The sequence below is a fragment of the Dasypus novemcinctus genome, chromosome 2 (assembly GCF_030445035.2).
Source record: "Dasypus novemcinctus isolate mDasNov1 chromosome 2, mDasNov1.1.hap2, whole genome shotgun sequence".
NCBI classification, from domain to species: Eukaryota; Metazoa; Chordata; class Mammalia; order Cingulata; family Dasypodidae; genus Dasypus; species Dasypus novemcinctus.
Window position 1 is genome coordinate 57,153,374 of NC_080674.1, and position 17,956 is coordinate 57,171,329.

A 17,956-nucleotide genomic window follows, 5' to 3' on the forward strand; every position below is an offset into this window, starting at 1 on the left:
ATAGACACAGAGAACAGACAACCAGGGTGGGGGGTGGAAGGGGAGAGAAATAAATAAATAAATAAATCTTAAAAATAAATAAATAAATAAATATAACTGGGGAAGCAGATGTAATGTAGCTCAGTGGTTGAGCACTTGCTTCCCATGTACAAGGTCCTGGGTTCAACCCCTGGTACCTCCTTAAAACAAAATTACTTTTCTTTGTTAATTTGTAATGTCAGTCATATAAAAAATACAGCTTTATGCATGGTATTTGATTTTGTCTTTATTATTGTCCTTGCTAAGAGGCTAAAATACATTTTATTTGATTTTGGCTTAAATTTAACTTTTAAATAATTAAAAATATTGTATGGGTCCCCTGTATGTGCTCCTGCCCTGAGCCCTGTAAATGTTAGGGCTGGCTGAGGGGCGGTGTGTGATGGTGAGGGTTGTAGGGGAGTAGATTTAAGGAAGTGTTTTCAGGAGGAAAGAGTCCCCAGGTGCAGGCATGGAAGAATAAGAGTATGGTATATTCCTGACCTGGGGACTAGATATTTGTGGCTGGGCCACTGACCTGAGCAAAGGATGAACCATGGTGAGAGCTAAACAATCAATGGTGGAGGGAAACAGACATGGCTCAACTGACAGAGCATCCGACTACCATATGGGAGGTCCAGAGTTCGAACCCAGGCCCGTGTGGTGAGCTGGCCCATGCTCAGCCCTGAAGCGTGCAAGGAGTGCTGTGCCACGCAGGGATGTCCCCTGTTTAGGGGAGCCCCATGTGCAAGGAGTGCACCCCGCATTGAGCCCCCCCATGTGACAAAAGCACAGCCCACCCAGCACTCCCACGGCATACACACGGAGAGCTGACACAGCAAGATGATGCAACAAAAAAAAGAGACAGATTGCCAGTGCCGTGGAGAATGCAAGCAGACACAGAAAAACACACAGCGAATGGACACAGAGAGCAGACAACGGGGGAAGGGAAGAGAAATAAATAAAATAAATCTTTAAAAATAAACAAGCAAAAAAAAAATCAATGGTGGAAGGAAGAGGACGTGATAGCCTGGATGCTTCATGAGGGCACAAAGCATGCCTACTTTGGTCTCTATGATGCTCCTGGGTCTTGCCTTGCACCCATCCTAGAAGAGTTAAAATACATTTGTTGAATTAATAAAAGAATTTGGATTCTATACTCTATTGGCTCAGAAAGATAACTGCCAATGGTGGCTAAAATTTATTTGAAAGATTAACTGCTGGAAATAGAAATTCATCAATTTATTCACTGCTGTGTGCCTAATTTATATCTATTGTGTTTCTTCTGTATTTCCTGAACATGCACATGTAGGTTTTTTTTATTATACACTAATCTGGCCTAATGAGGCATTTTGCAGCACATAAAATGCATAGGTCTTTGGTACTAGTGCTGTCCAATACACCAGCCACTGTCTATACACGGCTGTGAGAATTGAAATGTGCCGTAAGTAAAATACACACCAGATTTCAATGACTTAGTGCAAAAACAAAGAATGTAAAATATCTCAGTAATATTTTATTTTGATTACATATTGAAAATATTTTGAATATATTATGTAAAACAAAATATATTATTAAAATTAACTTCACCTTGTAGCAATTTGGTCTGGTTATAAATTCCAAAACTAGATATTGGATTATGCTTGTAATCTGATCTGTACCTGGGCATGATTGTGTTATGATTAGGGCATTGAGTCCCCACCCTATGGTGAGTGGGGACTCATGGATACAAGGCATGGCAAAGAACAGAGTTGAGAGTTTCTGATGTTCGAATTTTGATTTTGGAGCCTGATGCTGAAGACTTAAGCTAGAGCCCAGGGAAGTAAGCCCCCAAAGGAAAGAGAAGCCAGTCCCAGGAAGAAAGAAACCTTGAACCCAGAGAAAAGCAAGCCCCAGGAACATAGGAACCCAGGAAACCTGAACCCTCGCGGACATCGCCAGCCGTCTTGCTCCAAATAGACTTTGATGAGGGAAGTAACTTCTGCTTTACGGTCTGATATCTGTAAGCTCCTACCCCAAATAAATACCATTTATAAAAACCAACTAATTTCTGGTATTTTGCATCAGCACCCCCTTGGCTGGCTAATAAACACCTGTTTTTAGGTTTTTACTGTGCCTATTAGAAAATTTAAAATTACAAATCAGATTGTATTTGTGTCTGGCAATATATTTCTATTTGACAGTGCTGCTCCAGTGGATGCCAATTTTGTACACCTGTTTTAGCAGCTTCGGCCCCAAAACAATTCAAATCAATTGCAACGTGAAAGTGTAAACATTACAAAGATGCAGAAGTTCTCAAAGCCAATGGAAGTAGTCCTGACCTTCTCAGATGACATGCAAAGCCTGGTTAAAACAGGATTTGCCATGGTTGGAACAGTGGTCCACAAAGGAAGAGAAAACTGACAAGGATTCCAATCCAAAAAAATTTAATTTGATTATTTCAGGAGGTCCTTAGACAATGTAGAAGGTCTTTGACTATTTTTCCAAAAATGATAGTTCTGATTAAGCCGATAAGTCAGAAATGGACAATGAATATCTCACCATACATCAAAAACCAGATACTAACATGGCTCATTCAAAGAATTGAAAGTATCAGGGCAGAATTGTAAGATTCTGCGATGAGATAGGTCAAATTTAACAAGCTGTAGTTTTATTTTTAAGTATAAAATTACAATCCAATTGTTTTTTATTATTTAGTATGAGATTTGGTTTTTTATTTTAAGTACATGCAAACACATGCAAAATGTTTAAATGGTTAGTTATGAAAATGGAATCATAAAATAGCTTAAATATTTTACTTTAGCTTAAAACACATAAATAACAATGTTTTGTTTGGGGATGATTGGGATTTTATTTTATTTTTTTTTGCCAGTATTTGACTGTGGGGACTTTGTCTTTTGCCTTGTCTTTCTTCATGCCTACAATTTCCAGTTTTACTTTCTTTGAAGTCATGTGAGAACTGACAGATACAAGTAAGTTCTTCTAGAGTTGAGTACTTTTTTCCCAGTCATTCTTCCAATCATTTACACTTATCACACCCACAACTAATTTGACAGATTTTCTCGGTGACTCGAGGTAGATGAGAATATTTTATCTACTTTTGCAAATATGAAAAGCAACAAACAATATCCCCAGAGAAGGAAAAAAAAAACTCTTTGCATGCATATAGTACATGCTTGATAAATACATGATGAATGATGTACAGGCTGAACCATTTCCACCACTGCACATTAAGTCTGTGCATTCTAATATCAGCAATACTCATGCATAATGAAATGCACCAATGTTAAACTAGATCCTGTAAATGAATGTGATGTAGCAACTGAAGAGTGTCTTAGGCAATTCCCAGAAGCACTATGTGGAAGCAGTGATCTGTAAAGCCTTGCATATAGGTTATAGAAATTGTTGTAGCCTAAATGCAATCACTGGAAGGTTTGTATCCTCGAGTAAGGGTGGAAATAAAGAGCTTGGAAATAGTACTGGAGTTTTCAGCTTCAGAAGCAATCTTTGAAGAAGTCTTCCTAATGTCATTAAAGAAACCAATTTAAAGCGATTCAAAGCATACAGTCGCTTGATAATTGACCTATGCCTCTGTGAAGTCATTTAGAGCAGATCCAACAGCATCCAAACCAGAAGTCTTAACCATGCTTAAGACAGAAACTATGGTAACTATGGAGTTAAATTCTCTGCAAAGAAATTGTTGTATTTAACATATGGCAGAGGGAGAACGCCCTTTTCAGTCAAGCATAGCCTTTACTTGTTTTTCTCTTAAAAAAAAAAAAAAAAGGTATGTAGATGCAAAATGTCAACCAGAATACTTACACAAAGTATTAAGGGAAAAAGGATTCAAAATACCAAAAACTATGGGAAGATCATCACTCAATTTCTCAGTGGTGGTGTGTGGTGGATGGAGGTGGTCAGAGAAAGTAGGAGCTAGCGTTGCATTGGTACTCTTCTCTCTTTGTTCCAAGTACATATAAAGACACAAAGGTAAATGTTTTGCTAGAATCCAGTTTTTACCTTTGTTACTGTGGCCGAACTTCAAAATTGGAACAATTTTGAAAGGCCCCACGTTTCCACTTACTTTTCTCACTTACCTGAATATGTGTGTGTAAATTTAAAGGTTTTTAGGGCTAAATAGTTTTGTGGAAAGTTTATCCTTTTCAATGTAGGGGTTTGTGGGTGTGGCAATCCGGGAAGACCTGGGAAATAACTACTGTTTGGTTTGGGTGGTACGCTTGGCTACCATTAAAAGAGCATATAATTATAGCCTAAATGTAGACTTGAAATTTTAACAGATTTATCTAAACTTTCAAAATTTGTGCCCATGGATGTGAGTGCGTAAAACTCACAGCAGCTGGTGTAGCAGTATTCAAAACACCGAGCTAGTGTGAAATCAAGACCCTTAAAAAAATCAGCTCCGGTAACACCTTGCTCCTCAGGTCATATTTATTTCTGGAGAGGGAACTTTCGTACCTAAGCTCAAGATGTCAAAGGAATTATTATATACAGTTCAGGCTTTTGTCTATAAACGTGAAGACTGACAAGATAGTTCGCTCTCTGCGTGAGAACTCCCCCATGTCTATTTAATTAATGTTTCACAAAATAAATCTAGGGACATTCCTCCTGTCTTTTGGAAGATTTCCCATCACAGACATACCCGTTTAAGGACAAAAAGAAACAAATGCTACAAAAAGAGAAAAAAAAGAAAAAGAAAAACAAAAGCTCTACCCAGCGAGTCGAAAACCATTAACACGTAAAGGGTGCTTTCTCCATTCCAAAGCACCTTATCGCAGGGATTCTTCAAGGGACTGGAGTGGTTCACAACGCCGCTTTCGGCAACTCCCGCGCCGCGGAGGGAGGGGGTGCCCACCGCCGGCCACCCGAGCCGGCCAGGAAGGGGTACGCGCCGCGAGGGGCGTCGGATTCGGGGAGGGCCGGGCTCGGCTGAGGATGGCATGATCGAGCACTTCCTGGCACAGCGTTAGCGCCTTCTCCAAACGTGCTCTACGTGGTCTTGTCCTCGGCTGCCTTTCCCAAAGACAGAGCCGAGGGAAAATCAAAGACCGGCAGGGAACCTGCCCTTCCACGCCAGCCGCGTTGGGGCTCTCACACCAGTGACTGCAGGATGTGAACAAGGTATTCCCGGAGACTGTAAAGTTGTGTTATTTGTAGCACGAGTGGTGGGGACAAAAGAGGAAAAGTTGGTTTTGTTCTAGACCAACTTTATTTTTTGGCCCACGGCAGCACGCCCGCCGGACGCTGGTCTTCTCTCGCCGTGCGGCAGGCGACAGCCCTGGCGCCACCTGCACGTCGCGCACGGAGCCGGGGGCGGGGGGAGCCGCGCTCGGGTCCCCCGACGCCCACTGCGAAGGGCAGCGCGAACGACTGCCAGCCCGCTTGCCTTCGTCCTCTTCGTGCACCACAAACGCATATTCTAAACCAATTATTTATTTAGGAAGCTGCTGCTGCTGGACTAACTACGAAAGAGCCCGCCCGAGATTGCGGCGGGGAGGAAGCGGCGCGATGCAGCCGCCGAAGCTCCTCCTCTTGCCGGGGCGGCCCGGGACTACCTGGCCGCGCAGGGGGCGCAGCGGGCAGGGGGCGCAGCGGGCAGAATCCGGAGCTCCCCCGCGGTGGTCGGCGCCCAGCCCGCTCCCTCCACTGCAGCGCGCACCCCGCGCGCATGCCGGCCCAGGCCGCCGGCCGAGCGCTCGGCGGGCCGCGCTCACGCAGTTGGCGTAGGCGGCCCTACGCCGGCGGCGCAGTGCCCGCCCGTCCGCCCGCCCCCTGCGCTCTCCCCGCCCCCTCCCTCCCTCGCAGGGGCCCAGCGAATGTAGCCCGCGAGAGAAAATGGCGGCGGCGGCGGGGAATCGCGCCTCGTCGTCGGGATTCCCGGGCGCCGGGGCGGCGAGCCCCGAGGCGGGCGGCGGCGGAGGGGTCCTCAAGGCTAACAGCGGGCCCGCGGCGGCCGCGGGACTCCTGCGGGAGGCGGGCAGCGGGGGCCGCGAGCGGGCTGACTGGCGGCGACGGCAGCTGCGCAAAGTGCGGAGTGTAGAGCTGGACCAGCTACCCGACCCGCCGCTCTTCCTCGCCGCCTCGCCGCCGTCCTCCTCCACGTCCCCGTCGCCGGAGCCCGCGGACGCGGCAGCGGGCGGGAGCGGCTTCCAGCCGGTGGCAGTGCCGCTGCACGGAGCCGCGAGCCGCGGCGGCGCCCACCCTGCGGAGCCGGCGGCCGCGCCGGACAGCGGCTGCCTGAGCCCCGCGGGGGCCGAGCCCGGGGAGAAGCGGGCACCCGCCGCCGAGCCGCCGCCTGCAGCGGTCCCTGCCGGGTGAGCAGCGCGGCCGGGGCGCGTCGAGCCTGGGGGGCGGGCGGAGGGCAATGAATGAACCGCGGACACGGCACGGCGTCCCGGGGCGCTCGCTGGGAGGCTGCGTGCCTCTTGCCGGGCGCAGAGCCTTTTGCGCCCCCGGACACACACCCCCTGAGCCCTCCGGGGTCGGGCGGCGCCCTGGACCCGGCCTGGGCAACTGGACAGGGGCCCGGGGCGGGGACGTGCGGGAGAGTTTGTTATTGTTTGCAGACATGTGACAGGCGTGCGAACGGCGCCGGGGGGACCCGTGGCGATAAGGTGCGGGGGCCCCGGCTGGCTCCCTGGGCTCCGGGAACCGGGACTCTCCGACGAGCCCAGGCGCGAGTCCCCGGCGCTGCCCTCGGGGTGGCTCCGGGGCTCGGGCCGCGGGGCGGCGGAGCAGCCCGGCGGTGGCCCCGGACTGGTGTCCCGGGGGCGGGGAAGGGGTCCCAGGGGCGAGGCCGGAGCCTTCAGGCGGGTGGCGATCGGAAAAGGGGCGGGGTGCCCGGGACGCAGGCAGGTACCCGGGGCGGGCGGGGACGAGGGCGGCGCGCTGCGAGCCGCGGCCGCCGGGGACTCCCGGTGGCCGGTCGCTAACGCCTGTCAAAACTCGCTGGACTAACAGTCTTTTATGACTTGGGATTTTTCCAATCGCCACCCCCAAGGGCCCTGAGTGTGCCTGGGAATGCGAACTGCCCAAGATCTGTTCGAATTTGAATTTGGCCTTTGAAGTTTGCATTTGACTGAGTGGTGTGTTAAGAGCCGGGACCGGATGTGTCAGCCATTCAGTTTCCAAGCGCTGGTGGCTGCTCCCCACCGTCGCTCCGGCGTGGTCGGGACAGCGCGGCGCGGTTGCGGTGCTTCCTGCTCCGTGCAGCTGCGCGGGCCGGGCGCCGACTGCCGAATTCCAGGGGCCGCAGGACCGAGAGCTTCGGCTCAGAGAAGCCCCCCGGGTGCGTTGCAAGTGCGTTCTGTGCAGTGCAATTCAGATAGGCGATTCGGGGCCTGAGCCTTTTTTGGCAACTGGACATTTTTTTACGTTAAAGGAAATGTGCCAGCCATAATCTCTGTTCTTGAAAAAATCCATCTGGTATATGCAGAGCACAAAGTTTCGGTGGGGTATTTGGAGTTGCTGGAAATGTTTTTTGTGATGGTCACTCGTTGCCCTATAGAAGTCCCAGGCCCTAATTCTGAGTAGTTCCGAGACTGTGTGTCTTAGCTTTGCGTTTGTCGTGAGATGACTTTTGACAGTTGGAATCCATGGTTTTGATCGATTGCCTAAAGTGATTTGGCACTTTTTTGTGAACTTATTTGTTTAAAATCACTGTTCGTTTATTACTTGCAAGCGCTCTCCCCACCCTACCCCACAAAAAAAAAAGCAAAGCTAAAAAATATACTCAGGACTCTACCATGGCTATATTGGAAGATTTGTGGCTGCAGTAGTTTTCTGTGTTCACTTGTACATGTAACTCGGTCTTATAAGAGTTATATTCCACTACAGTTTGCTGTTTCCATGCAGATCGGACTAAAACTTGATGGGAATTATTCTTTGAAGGCAGATTGTCACTACAAATGAATTCTAGATAAAAATTGTAAACTCCAAATTTGAGAGATTAATTTTTTTCTTTTCTCATTATACTTAACTCTTTGGATACAATAATTCTTTAGTAAATGTTCAACATTCTAGTTAAGTGAGTTAGGAATACAATATAAAAGTAACCACTGTAAAAATAATTCACAGAAGTTTTTTTTTGTAGTCCCTTGACACAAAATAAAAGAACTAAGGTAGAGGCAGGTCGAATTGAGAGAGAGTTATTTAGGCTTAATTGCTGTGTTTTATAAGTTAGGTATTTTCTTTTCTTTGTTTAAGGATTGGGTTACAAATTGCCAGTCTGTGCTATACTGGACTAGTTACCATAATCTTTTTAAAATGAGTTTCATTAGCTATAACGCTATTGGTTTATTCCAAATATCATATCTAAAGATTTCATTTATAGTAAAATGTTGATCTTTTTAAAGTATAGTGATTTTTTTCCAATTTCCTTGGCAGTGGAGTTGAAATTCATTTGAGTATCTCTTGGTATAAACACTGATTATAAGAAGTTTAATGACTTTCAGTTGAACTTTGCATTATATTTTTTTGACAGTAGTTACTTTCATACTTTTAGGAGGAAAATCTAACATTGAGATTCAGAAATATTTTTATTTGAGAAGAGCTCTTCTGTCTAAAGGTCTGTTGTTTAAGAGAATTCTGTGATTTTGATTTCAGAATTTTCTTTAGTTTTCATCTTGGACGTAGAAATAGAAAGTAGAAAATAAATTTGTAAGATATAAATTGAAGATTTTAAATCTTAATAATAAAAAGTGAAATCAGTGAAAATATTGTGCCTGTAAGTGGCGCCCAAGGGTTTGCAATTTTTCCTTATATTACAGAATTAGGGGCTTTTTCTTCCTATTTACTGTATTTGAAGAAAAATTACAGTGTTACTCTCCATTGAACCAGGCTTTTGTGAGTTTAGTAGATATAATTACTCCATCCTATTTTTGTAACTTAAAAAAAAAACTATCAATTTGCTGGCCCTATGAAAGAACAAGATATGCTGTACTTGTTAATGTCAGTGTTTGTTTAAAACTAAAGATATTTCATTGGCTACTTTTATCTCCTCATATAGCCCCCAGTTTTCACTTCCTTTTAGAAGCTGTTAGCCTGAAAATATGATTCTTAGTGACCTTTTACTAGAAGAGGTTATATCTACATTATTACCTAAATATAAGATTTTTCTCAAATTAAGTTGGTGATATAACATAGAGATAGTTACATAAGGTAGTCTTAGGTGTATTTTAAGTTTTGTAGTTATGAATTGTCTCCAGGTCCCATTTAAAATTAGGTAAGAAAACTAATACATTCTTCAAAGATTAACCTTATTAAAAATAATTCTGAAAGAGAAATATCAGAGCTGGAATTGTTGCCAACTTTTGTTTTCTTTTCATATCTGATTTTGGCAAGGGTGACTGGTTAACCAACATTCCTTAATATATGATTTCCAATACACTATAATAACTCCATTTTGTTAGATACAAAAAGCAGGAAGTAGCCCTGTTCGTTGATATTCTTTCACATCTTCTATACCACCCCAAACATAATGCGTTGCATTTTTTAGAAATAGTCACTGACTTGTAGACTGGAAGATTTCAAAATATGGAAAGAAAGGAGTGTTCTTTTGCTTTCACCAGGGCAGAAGAACCAGCTACAGCTTGCCTAGGCTGAGTCTCCTGATCAGTTCTTAACACTGGCTGTGAGCATTCCAAAAGAAGAAATGATGGGGTGGCGAAATACTTAATGAGGAATGGATAAAATATGGGGTGTTCAGAAGTGCTCTGAGTTAGAAAGCATGATATTTGAATTTTATACTCCAGTCATTGTGGGGACCTCCTGGTGAAGAGGGGAATAGAAAAATGTGCCACAGAAAAGCAGTCATCTCCAGAGGCTGTTTAAGAGGTGATATTGCACTTCTTATGTTGGGTTGTTTTGCTTATATCAGGTATACCAAGTATATTCCTTTGACATGGCTATTTTCCTTAGTCCTGGCCTCTTGTAGATCCAAAGTAAAAAGTCAGTGTGGCTTGAAAATGTAAATAGGTACAAGATTAACATGAAGAAATATGTAGTATTAGAAATAAAATCCAAGTTGTCAATATTATAAAGAAATGATTAAAAAAATTTTTTTAAACACAAAAGAAATAATCAGAACCAGTGTTAAAATAAATGATTTGTTGCAAAACAGTGAGGTTTAGCCAGGTAGCCTTTTCATATTATAAAAATATAAGGATTTTAGCTATAGCTTAAAACCTGTTCATTGTGTGTATAGATATGCTTAGAATACCTTTTATATAGTGAGCTCACTTGTCTTCTGCATGCCAAGCAAATTATATACATTATCTCATTTCATCATCACTACAGCTCTCTAAGAGGAAGGCACTATAATTTCAGTTTTCAAAATGAGGAAACTCTTCTGTGATACGAAAGCCCCATGATCACGCAACTAGAACAACAAAGCTAGGATTCAGACCCAAGTTGGTCTGACTCCACAATCCATTTCTTTTTACCACTCTGCAGCCTCCATTTTTCTTTTCAAATTAATAGTCAAAGTAATTGATGATTTTTAAGGAGGAAGTTCTGTAGGAGTCATAATAGAGGTCACAACGTGGACCACTGCCTCAATACATTTGTTCGCTGATATGTATATAATGCATACCTTTCTGTAATCTGGGCTCCTGCATGTAAATGTAATACAAGTGAGCAGTACTTAGATCACTCTATGGTGTTACGCAGAAAGGATGAACAGTCTTTTTAGATGTATTGATTTGTGCTGTATTAGCTGATAAATGGAAAGATATAAAGCAGTTAGACTTAATATCACTTTTTCATCTTAATCAACACACGTAGAGAAAAATATTGATAGACCCTTCCCCTTCGTTACTTTTTCAGATTTCATTCATTCAACATAAGGTGGTGGTTTAGGTGGCAGAGAAAAAGGTCAACAGTGCACAGTTCCTGTTTCTGTTGGTAGATAGTAGTATGAACCTGTTTCACAGTGCCATGGTAAGTGCTCTAAGAGGTGGGGATATGGAGGAGCATCCAGATTAAAATCATTGCTCTGAATTTCATCCACAACATTCCACTCTGTATTTCTGTGGTGAATGAAATGTTATCTTTCCAACTTTCTGAGAAGTTAATTGATCTAGGTTGGTAATTTAGAGTGGTGGATTTTGTTTTACCATCTGCTTGTACATTTGGTCTGATAGAGCTTTGCTCTTTTCCTTTGGCATCTTTCTCTTTTCGTAGAACAGATAAATGCTATAGTTTTGAGTCACAGTAATGGAAAAAGGACTCTAGATACAAATTAGTTTCAAACTATTGCTGCCTGTGCTCCTCAGAGGAGTATATACAGATCTGCAAGTTCAGGCATGTTTTTTCTTGCAAGAGAAAATTAAAATGGGGGTGTGGGGAGCAAGAAATTCAGTATATCCCTCACTCGTTTTAAAATTCAATATTAGTAGTATCAGCACCTCCACTAGTTAAGAAAACAATGTAATGAAATGTAAAATATGTTCTAGGGTGTAAGATGATCAAGAAGATGTCCTTGTTTCACTTACTCTATGGCATGTCACAGTTGATTTAGGTATGGAAGGGAATTCTATATTGTTAATGACTGAGTCCTTTGGAATACCAGGCTGATTAGTTTGATTCAGTAAGTGAGATGTCAGGGAGTGGTCAGGAAGATTTTTAAGTTCTTAAAAGTCCACCAAGTGAAAGTATACCTCCTCACCTGGGAATTTTTAGTGAGACCATTGGACTACTCGAAAATGGAGCCCTGTGGTACAGTGTACCCAGTGCATTAACTTAAGTTTATCACATGTTAGCACAACGATGATGGAGGGTATGTGGAGTAAGGAGAAGATAGATATTGGACGGTAGGTTGAAGCTTTACTCTTGACAAGAAGGCATTATCAGTATTTTTTTTTCTTGTGTAAGTAATCATTTAACTGATATGTTATCAAATAAGCTTCAAACTGGTCTTACAGCATTCTTAATACTACATACCAGTTTTTTGTTTTGGGGGTGTTTTTTTTGTTTTGTTTTGTTTTTTTAAGATTTATTTTTTCTCTCCCCTCCGCCCCTTCCCCGCATTGTCTGCTCTCTGTGTCCATTTGCTGTGTATTCTTCTTTGTCCACTGGCAGTCTTGTCAGCGGCGCTGGGAATCTGTGCTGCATTTTGTTGTGTCATCTTGCTGCATCAGCTCTCTGCGTGTGCGGCACCACTCCTGGGCAGGCTGCGCTTTTTTCACCCCAGGGTGGGGCTCTCCTTAAGGGATGCACCCTTGAGGGTCGCACTTCTTGGGGGACACCTCTGCAAGGCCCGGCACTCCTTGGGTGCATCAGCGGTGCGTGTGGGCCAGATCACCACATGGATCAGGAGGCCCTATGTTTGAACCCTGGTCCTCCCATGTGGTAGGCAGACATTCTATTGGTTGAGCCAAATCTGCTTCCCAAAATATCAGTTTTTAACAGACCAGGAACTCTGTATTATTGTTTGTTCCATCTCCCAGCCCTAGTGTCTGACACTCATGAATGTTAGGATAAGTTAATTTTCCCAAAGCAGTTCTTTTAAAATTTATGTATCCAGCAATCACACTAACTTACTCTAACATGATCTTCCAACTTGAAGCAAGAGTTTGGGTACATTGCTTGGTACTTACCAAGCAGTCATTGATGGTTTTGGCCAATTTTATATAATATAAACCTTATAGTAATTAGTTTGTTTTTAATGGCTAAGGGTATGTTGCAGAATAACTGGAGCATGCTCAAACTTGTCAAATATTGAGAAAACAGAATTCCTGGTATTTGAAAACATCTAGTTGTTTGGTTTAATGGACAAGCTCTTCGATTTTCTTCTTACACATGGCAGTTCTTCCTTGATGGCCCATCAGCAACCTTTTGAACATGAATGTTAGAAGGTTCTCAGGTTGGTCCTGGCCTTCTCTCATTCTCTTTCCTCCATCCCACCCTAGTCTCGTTCAAACCCTTCAGTCAGTTATCAACACTCACAAATGATTCCAGAGTTTATTTCCCTAGTTTTGACTGCCCTTAAACTCCAGACCTATAAACCTAACTTCCTGTGTGACACTTCCAACTTGAATATCTCAAAAGTATCCCGCACTCAGATATTTGAAACCAAATTCATGACTTTCTTTCCTAAATCTTATCCTTCTCCTAACATGGAGTGTTCTGCTGATCCAGCAGAACCAGAACGGAGGAGTCGTCCTTGCCACCTTCTGTCCTCACTGGCTCTGTTTAGTTCAGCATCAGGTCCTCCTGAGTTGACATCTGGAGTCTTAACTCTGTCTCCTTATCTGTTACCACACCCCTTGCCCAGGCTGCCATCATCTTACATTGCGACCACTTTAGTAGCCTCCTAATTTGCTCCTTTTATTCTTCCAGTCTGTTCTCCATATATGTGCTCAGAGCAGTCATTTCAAAATGTAAATCTGATCATAACAACTTCCTCCAGAAAAGTAAGTAAAATTAAGTCAATAAACTTTCATATGTTTTCTGTTTGAGTAAAGACCAGAGAATGCTGGTCTGGCCTCTGCCTGCCTTTCTAGTCTCATCTCAGATCAAATTCACCCTTCTTTGTGGAATTGTCTTATTTCATATCCTCAAACTCAGGGCACTGCCTCCTGCCATAGATCCTTTGCACACATGCTTTCTCTTCTGGGGAAATTCCCCCACTCTAACTCCTTATTGTTCAGCTCTTAGCTCATTGAAGCTTCCTCAGGAAACCTTCCCTGATCCCCCAGACTAGGTCATGCTTGGACTACTGGCTTTTGTTGCAGAGTCTTCTACCATCAGTGTTGTGCTTTTGTATTTGTGTTATCCCATTTAGTGAATGGCTGCCTTCTCTGTAAGATCTGAGGACCCAGCACCTAGCAAAATACCTGGCACAGAGTAGATACTTGGTAAATATTTGATAAATAAACGAATGAGGGAAATAATGATGTGACATGTTCAAACTAGTGGATCCATCTGTTCTTTCTCTTTTATCAAACAGTCTAGGACCCACCTGAGAAGGGGTTATGCTACAAATGTCCATTCTATTGGTGTTTCCAAATTGTAGGCTTGTGATGGATTCAGTGGGAGGTATATGGACCATTGTACACGCTGAGCGCCTGGAGTCAAGTAAGAGAGCTTAATGTGGTCCAGAGGAACTAGCTATACTGCATTGATAATCTGTTATAGGTAAGAAGAGTTGGCTATCTGTTTATTTCTTCTGTAGCTACTATGGAGTTTAGAATGTGTATATATGTATAAATATATACATAAAGATCATGCATTAATATAATTTTTCCTTTTTTCAAAGTCTTAGTATCTTATCTAAACTTAAGATACCTCTTTTAGGATTTTTGTTTAATGACCCTACCACATTCAAAATTCATTAATTTGTTATTGGTAATAATTCAACTTGGGACAAATAAAAGTTCACATTTGCATTAAAGAAAAGATTTGCTAGACAAGTACTATATGAGATTTCAGGAAACTAGAACCCATAAACAGAAAACATTTTAAAGTTTACTGGTGATAACTGAACTCCACAGCCTCTCTTATCTAAAACATGGTTTAGCTCTAAGAAGTAAGGAGAAAAATCTCTGATCCTCCATAGGGCCTGTAACAAAAATCTGTGTTTTAAAGTTTTTTGATTTTAAACTTAGAGGCATTCCAAGGGCATTCACTCAGGTTTTGTTGACGCTTACTTGACATTATTCTTACAGTACTGTCTATTTGGTGGCCTTAACATGCAGCAATTAAGAGCAGCCAATTAGAAGGGATAGCAGTGTGATTACTGTAAGAGACAGGTTCCCTGAAGGCAGTAGTGTTGGCAGAGACCTGGCAGCAAGAGAGGAGGAAAATAGACTTATTAGAGAGAGAGAGATCATTAAAACATGGCAATCGAGGGCCACCTGGTGTTGGGACAGTTAGTTCCACATATCCTTGTAGTCCCTCAGATTATAAATGTATTAAGTCACAGCACTATTCAACATTACTTCTTGGACCTGCATTTTTGGTTCGTAAAATGAGTTTGATCAAGATTACATATGATCATTTTTATTTATAATGGCAACTGTGGCTCATTATTAAAAGGGTGTATATACTCAGTGAATTAAAGTTAGAAAGCTTTTAAAATATTTTAGGGACATTTCCATCCAGAAAAGTTGTAGAAAGTATTTTGAGCCTTGAAGTGTGAGACCACTAACTTACGTAAAAGGCATAGTCTTATAGCCTTGATGATACTGAATGAATGAAGTGTACTTTAGAATAACATAAAATTGGTTGCTGCTCATTACAAATATCTTGTGGATTGTCTGTATGGAAAACTCTTTTGCTTTATTTTTTGGCCTGAGTGAATTTTCATCTTGTGCTTTCTTTAAAATATGTAATAATTAACCCCCCACCCCCCACCCCCACCCCCATGTATCCTCGCCTTTCTCTTAGGAAAATCCCAGACTTGAAAGTCAGGCAGTAAACTCCAGATTTGTAACATTGATTAAGTTATTTTATTTGGGTTTTAAATAAATAAGATTCCTTCTTCACAAGGCTCTAATGAGATGACTACTTGGACTACTTGTTAAGCATTCTTAATATCTAATTAGCTCTAAGATGATATTTACTTGTGTTTTATATTAGTCCCTTCTTTCTCCTTTTTCTTTTCTTTTTTTCTCTTTCTTTATTTGGAGGAGAGGGAAAGGTTTCTCCTTCAAAATACTTCTAATCAATTGGCTATATCTGTTGTTTATTTTCTGATTTTCTGTTGGTACTCAAATTCTTCTTGGATAATTGTTTTAGTTTGCCAAAGGCCCACCAAAGCAAAGTACCAGAAAATGTGTTAGCTTTTATAAAGGGAGTTTATTTACTTTATTCCGAGGCTGTGAGATATGCAGATTAAGGCACAGTAAGATATGCTTTCTCACCAAAGTAAGCTACTGTTGATCCTGAAGCAAGATGGCCGCCGATCTCTGCCAAAGTCTCAGCCTTCTCTTCTGGGCTCATTGTCTCCTCTAAAGCTGCCCTATGGGCCCAACCTCTTGAGGCTTTGTCCTTAAGCAATCCTGTAGTTCTCCCTCTTACGTGGCAGGATCAAACTAGTGGCTTCCTTTTCCTGTGTCTGTCTGAGTCAGTCTCTTTCTGTGTTTCCGTTTATATCAGACCCAGCAAGGGGGCTGAGACTCAACGTGAGTTATACCTCACTAATGTGGTCCAGTAAAAAGCTTTAAATAGATGATCTTATCAAGTAATCAATCAAAGTTCCCTTAACTGAGTTTAATTCCATAAAAGGGTGTCATACCCGGAGGAATAGATTAGTTTACTAACGTAATCTTTCTCTCTTGGGGATTGATAAAATAATCTCAGACTGCCACAATAATAAATTATATTATTTTCATTGAGCCTTAGAAATTTAAAAGGATGTGACAGAGAGTGGATATGGCTCAGGCAGTTGGGTGCCTGCCTCCCACATGGGAAGTCCTGGGTTCAGTTCCCAGTGCCTCCTAAAGAAGAAATGAACAAATGGTGAACAAAGAAAGAAAAAATATATATATGGCAGGTTGCTATAGATACAAATGTTCCTGAAATACTTTTACTATTTTAATCTAAATTTATTTTGAATTTTAAAATATATTTCAATAATTTCAGTATATGGGCACCTCCATGTTATTTGGCTCTTACAACAAGGTCGTTATGGTATTTCTAGGCTTTGTAGTTTATAAGAACGTTAAACTTCATCAGTAAACTGATAAGACAGCCTTTTTGAAAGCAACAGAACAATTTATTTTTAATAATAGGTATATCTTTGTGGTTTATCGAAAAGGGTCATGCTGTGCATACTGTTACATAATTTATTTTTATCTTAGTAGTATTTTTATAATTTATTTTAGTTATGGTGAAGATGGACTCATCTTTTTAATGGCTGTATATTATTTCATCATATGGGTTAATTAACCAGTTTCCTATTTTTAGGATTTATATTGTCTGGTTTTTTGTTGTGATACTCAGCTTCAGTGACTACTCTCATTTGTCTAGATGTGCATTTAGTTCTGTAAGAAAATAGTCAGAAGTGGAATTGCTGAGTCAAAGGCTATACATATTTTAAAATTTAATTTTATAGTCAAATTGCCCTATAAAACATTGTGCCAGTATACATTTACCTCACAGGTCGTGAGAGTTCTCATTGCCCCACATTCTTGCCTACATTGGATATTATCAGTCTTTTATTTCTGCCAATTTGGTGAATGGTTTCTCATTTCAATGTACATTTCTAAGCTTTTCAGTGTCCTTGTGCATATTATCATATTTATTGACAATTTAGTATTTATTTTATATATTTTCTTTGAACCATTAAAGAGAATTGTTCGTCTTTTTCTTATTGATTTCTGAGCATTCTTTGCATATTAGGAAGATTAGCCATCTGACATTTGTTACTAAGGTTTTCTTCCACTTTTTTCTTATGACTTAGGAATTTGTTTATAGTATTTTTCCATTAAGAGTCTACATTTTTTTGCTCAAATTTTACTTCTTTTATGGCTTCTGTGTTAAGTCACTTTATTTTTTATTTTTTGGCAATAAAAAGTTTATTTTCTCAATTCTGCCTCTTGTCTCGCAAAGCTGAAAATATTTCTTTTTCTGATCCTTTGTAGAAAAAGTCTGCCAATCCCTGAGACAGAATATTTCCATTTTTACTGTGAAGGAAACAAAGGCAGAGCTTAAGCAGCTTGACCAAGGTCAGACGGCAAAAAAAGCCCATTAGAAGAGCTGGCACCTGAGGAAGTAAAACTAACCTCACTGAGACATAAAATACCCACATGCTAAAATTACATTTCCAAAACCAGAAAAAACTAATTTGAAAACAAGCCAATTAGAGCTAACAGGCTCAAGACCTGTTCCACACATTTCGAAACAATAGGGTATCGTGTGAAACTTACAGATTACAGCTTTTCTGGAAAAGATACCAAGTTTCAAAAAAGGTAAAGCCAGC

General features: G+C 41.7%; 1 protein-coding gene across 7 annotated transcripts in view; it reads left to right on the forward strand.

Annotated features, from left to right (window-relative positions):
- The first annotated feature begins 4,820 nt into the window (after positions 1-4,820).
- The window catches only part of MAP3K1 (mitogen-activated protein kinase kinase kinase 1), an 84,589-nt gene continuing 71,453 nt past the window's right edge, over positions 4,821-17,956 (forward strand). For 2 of the 7 annotated variants that reach the window (XM_071208126.1, XM_058309116.2), the window contains exon 1: positions 5,860-6,347. In XM_071208126.1, the coding sequence (XP_071064227.1) occupies positions 5,869-6,347 (479 nt within the window). In that variant the 5' untranslated portion in view covers positions 5,860-5,868. Of the gene's footprint in view, positions 5,155-5,859; positions 6,348-6,438; positions 6,648-6,909; positions 7,322-17,956 lie in introns of those variants that run through there. The other 5 variants (XM_071208127.1, XM_071208134.1, XM_071208132.1 and 2 more) reach the window with 5 other exon arrangements.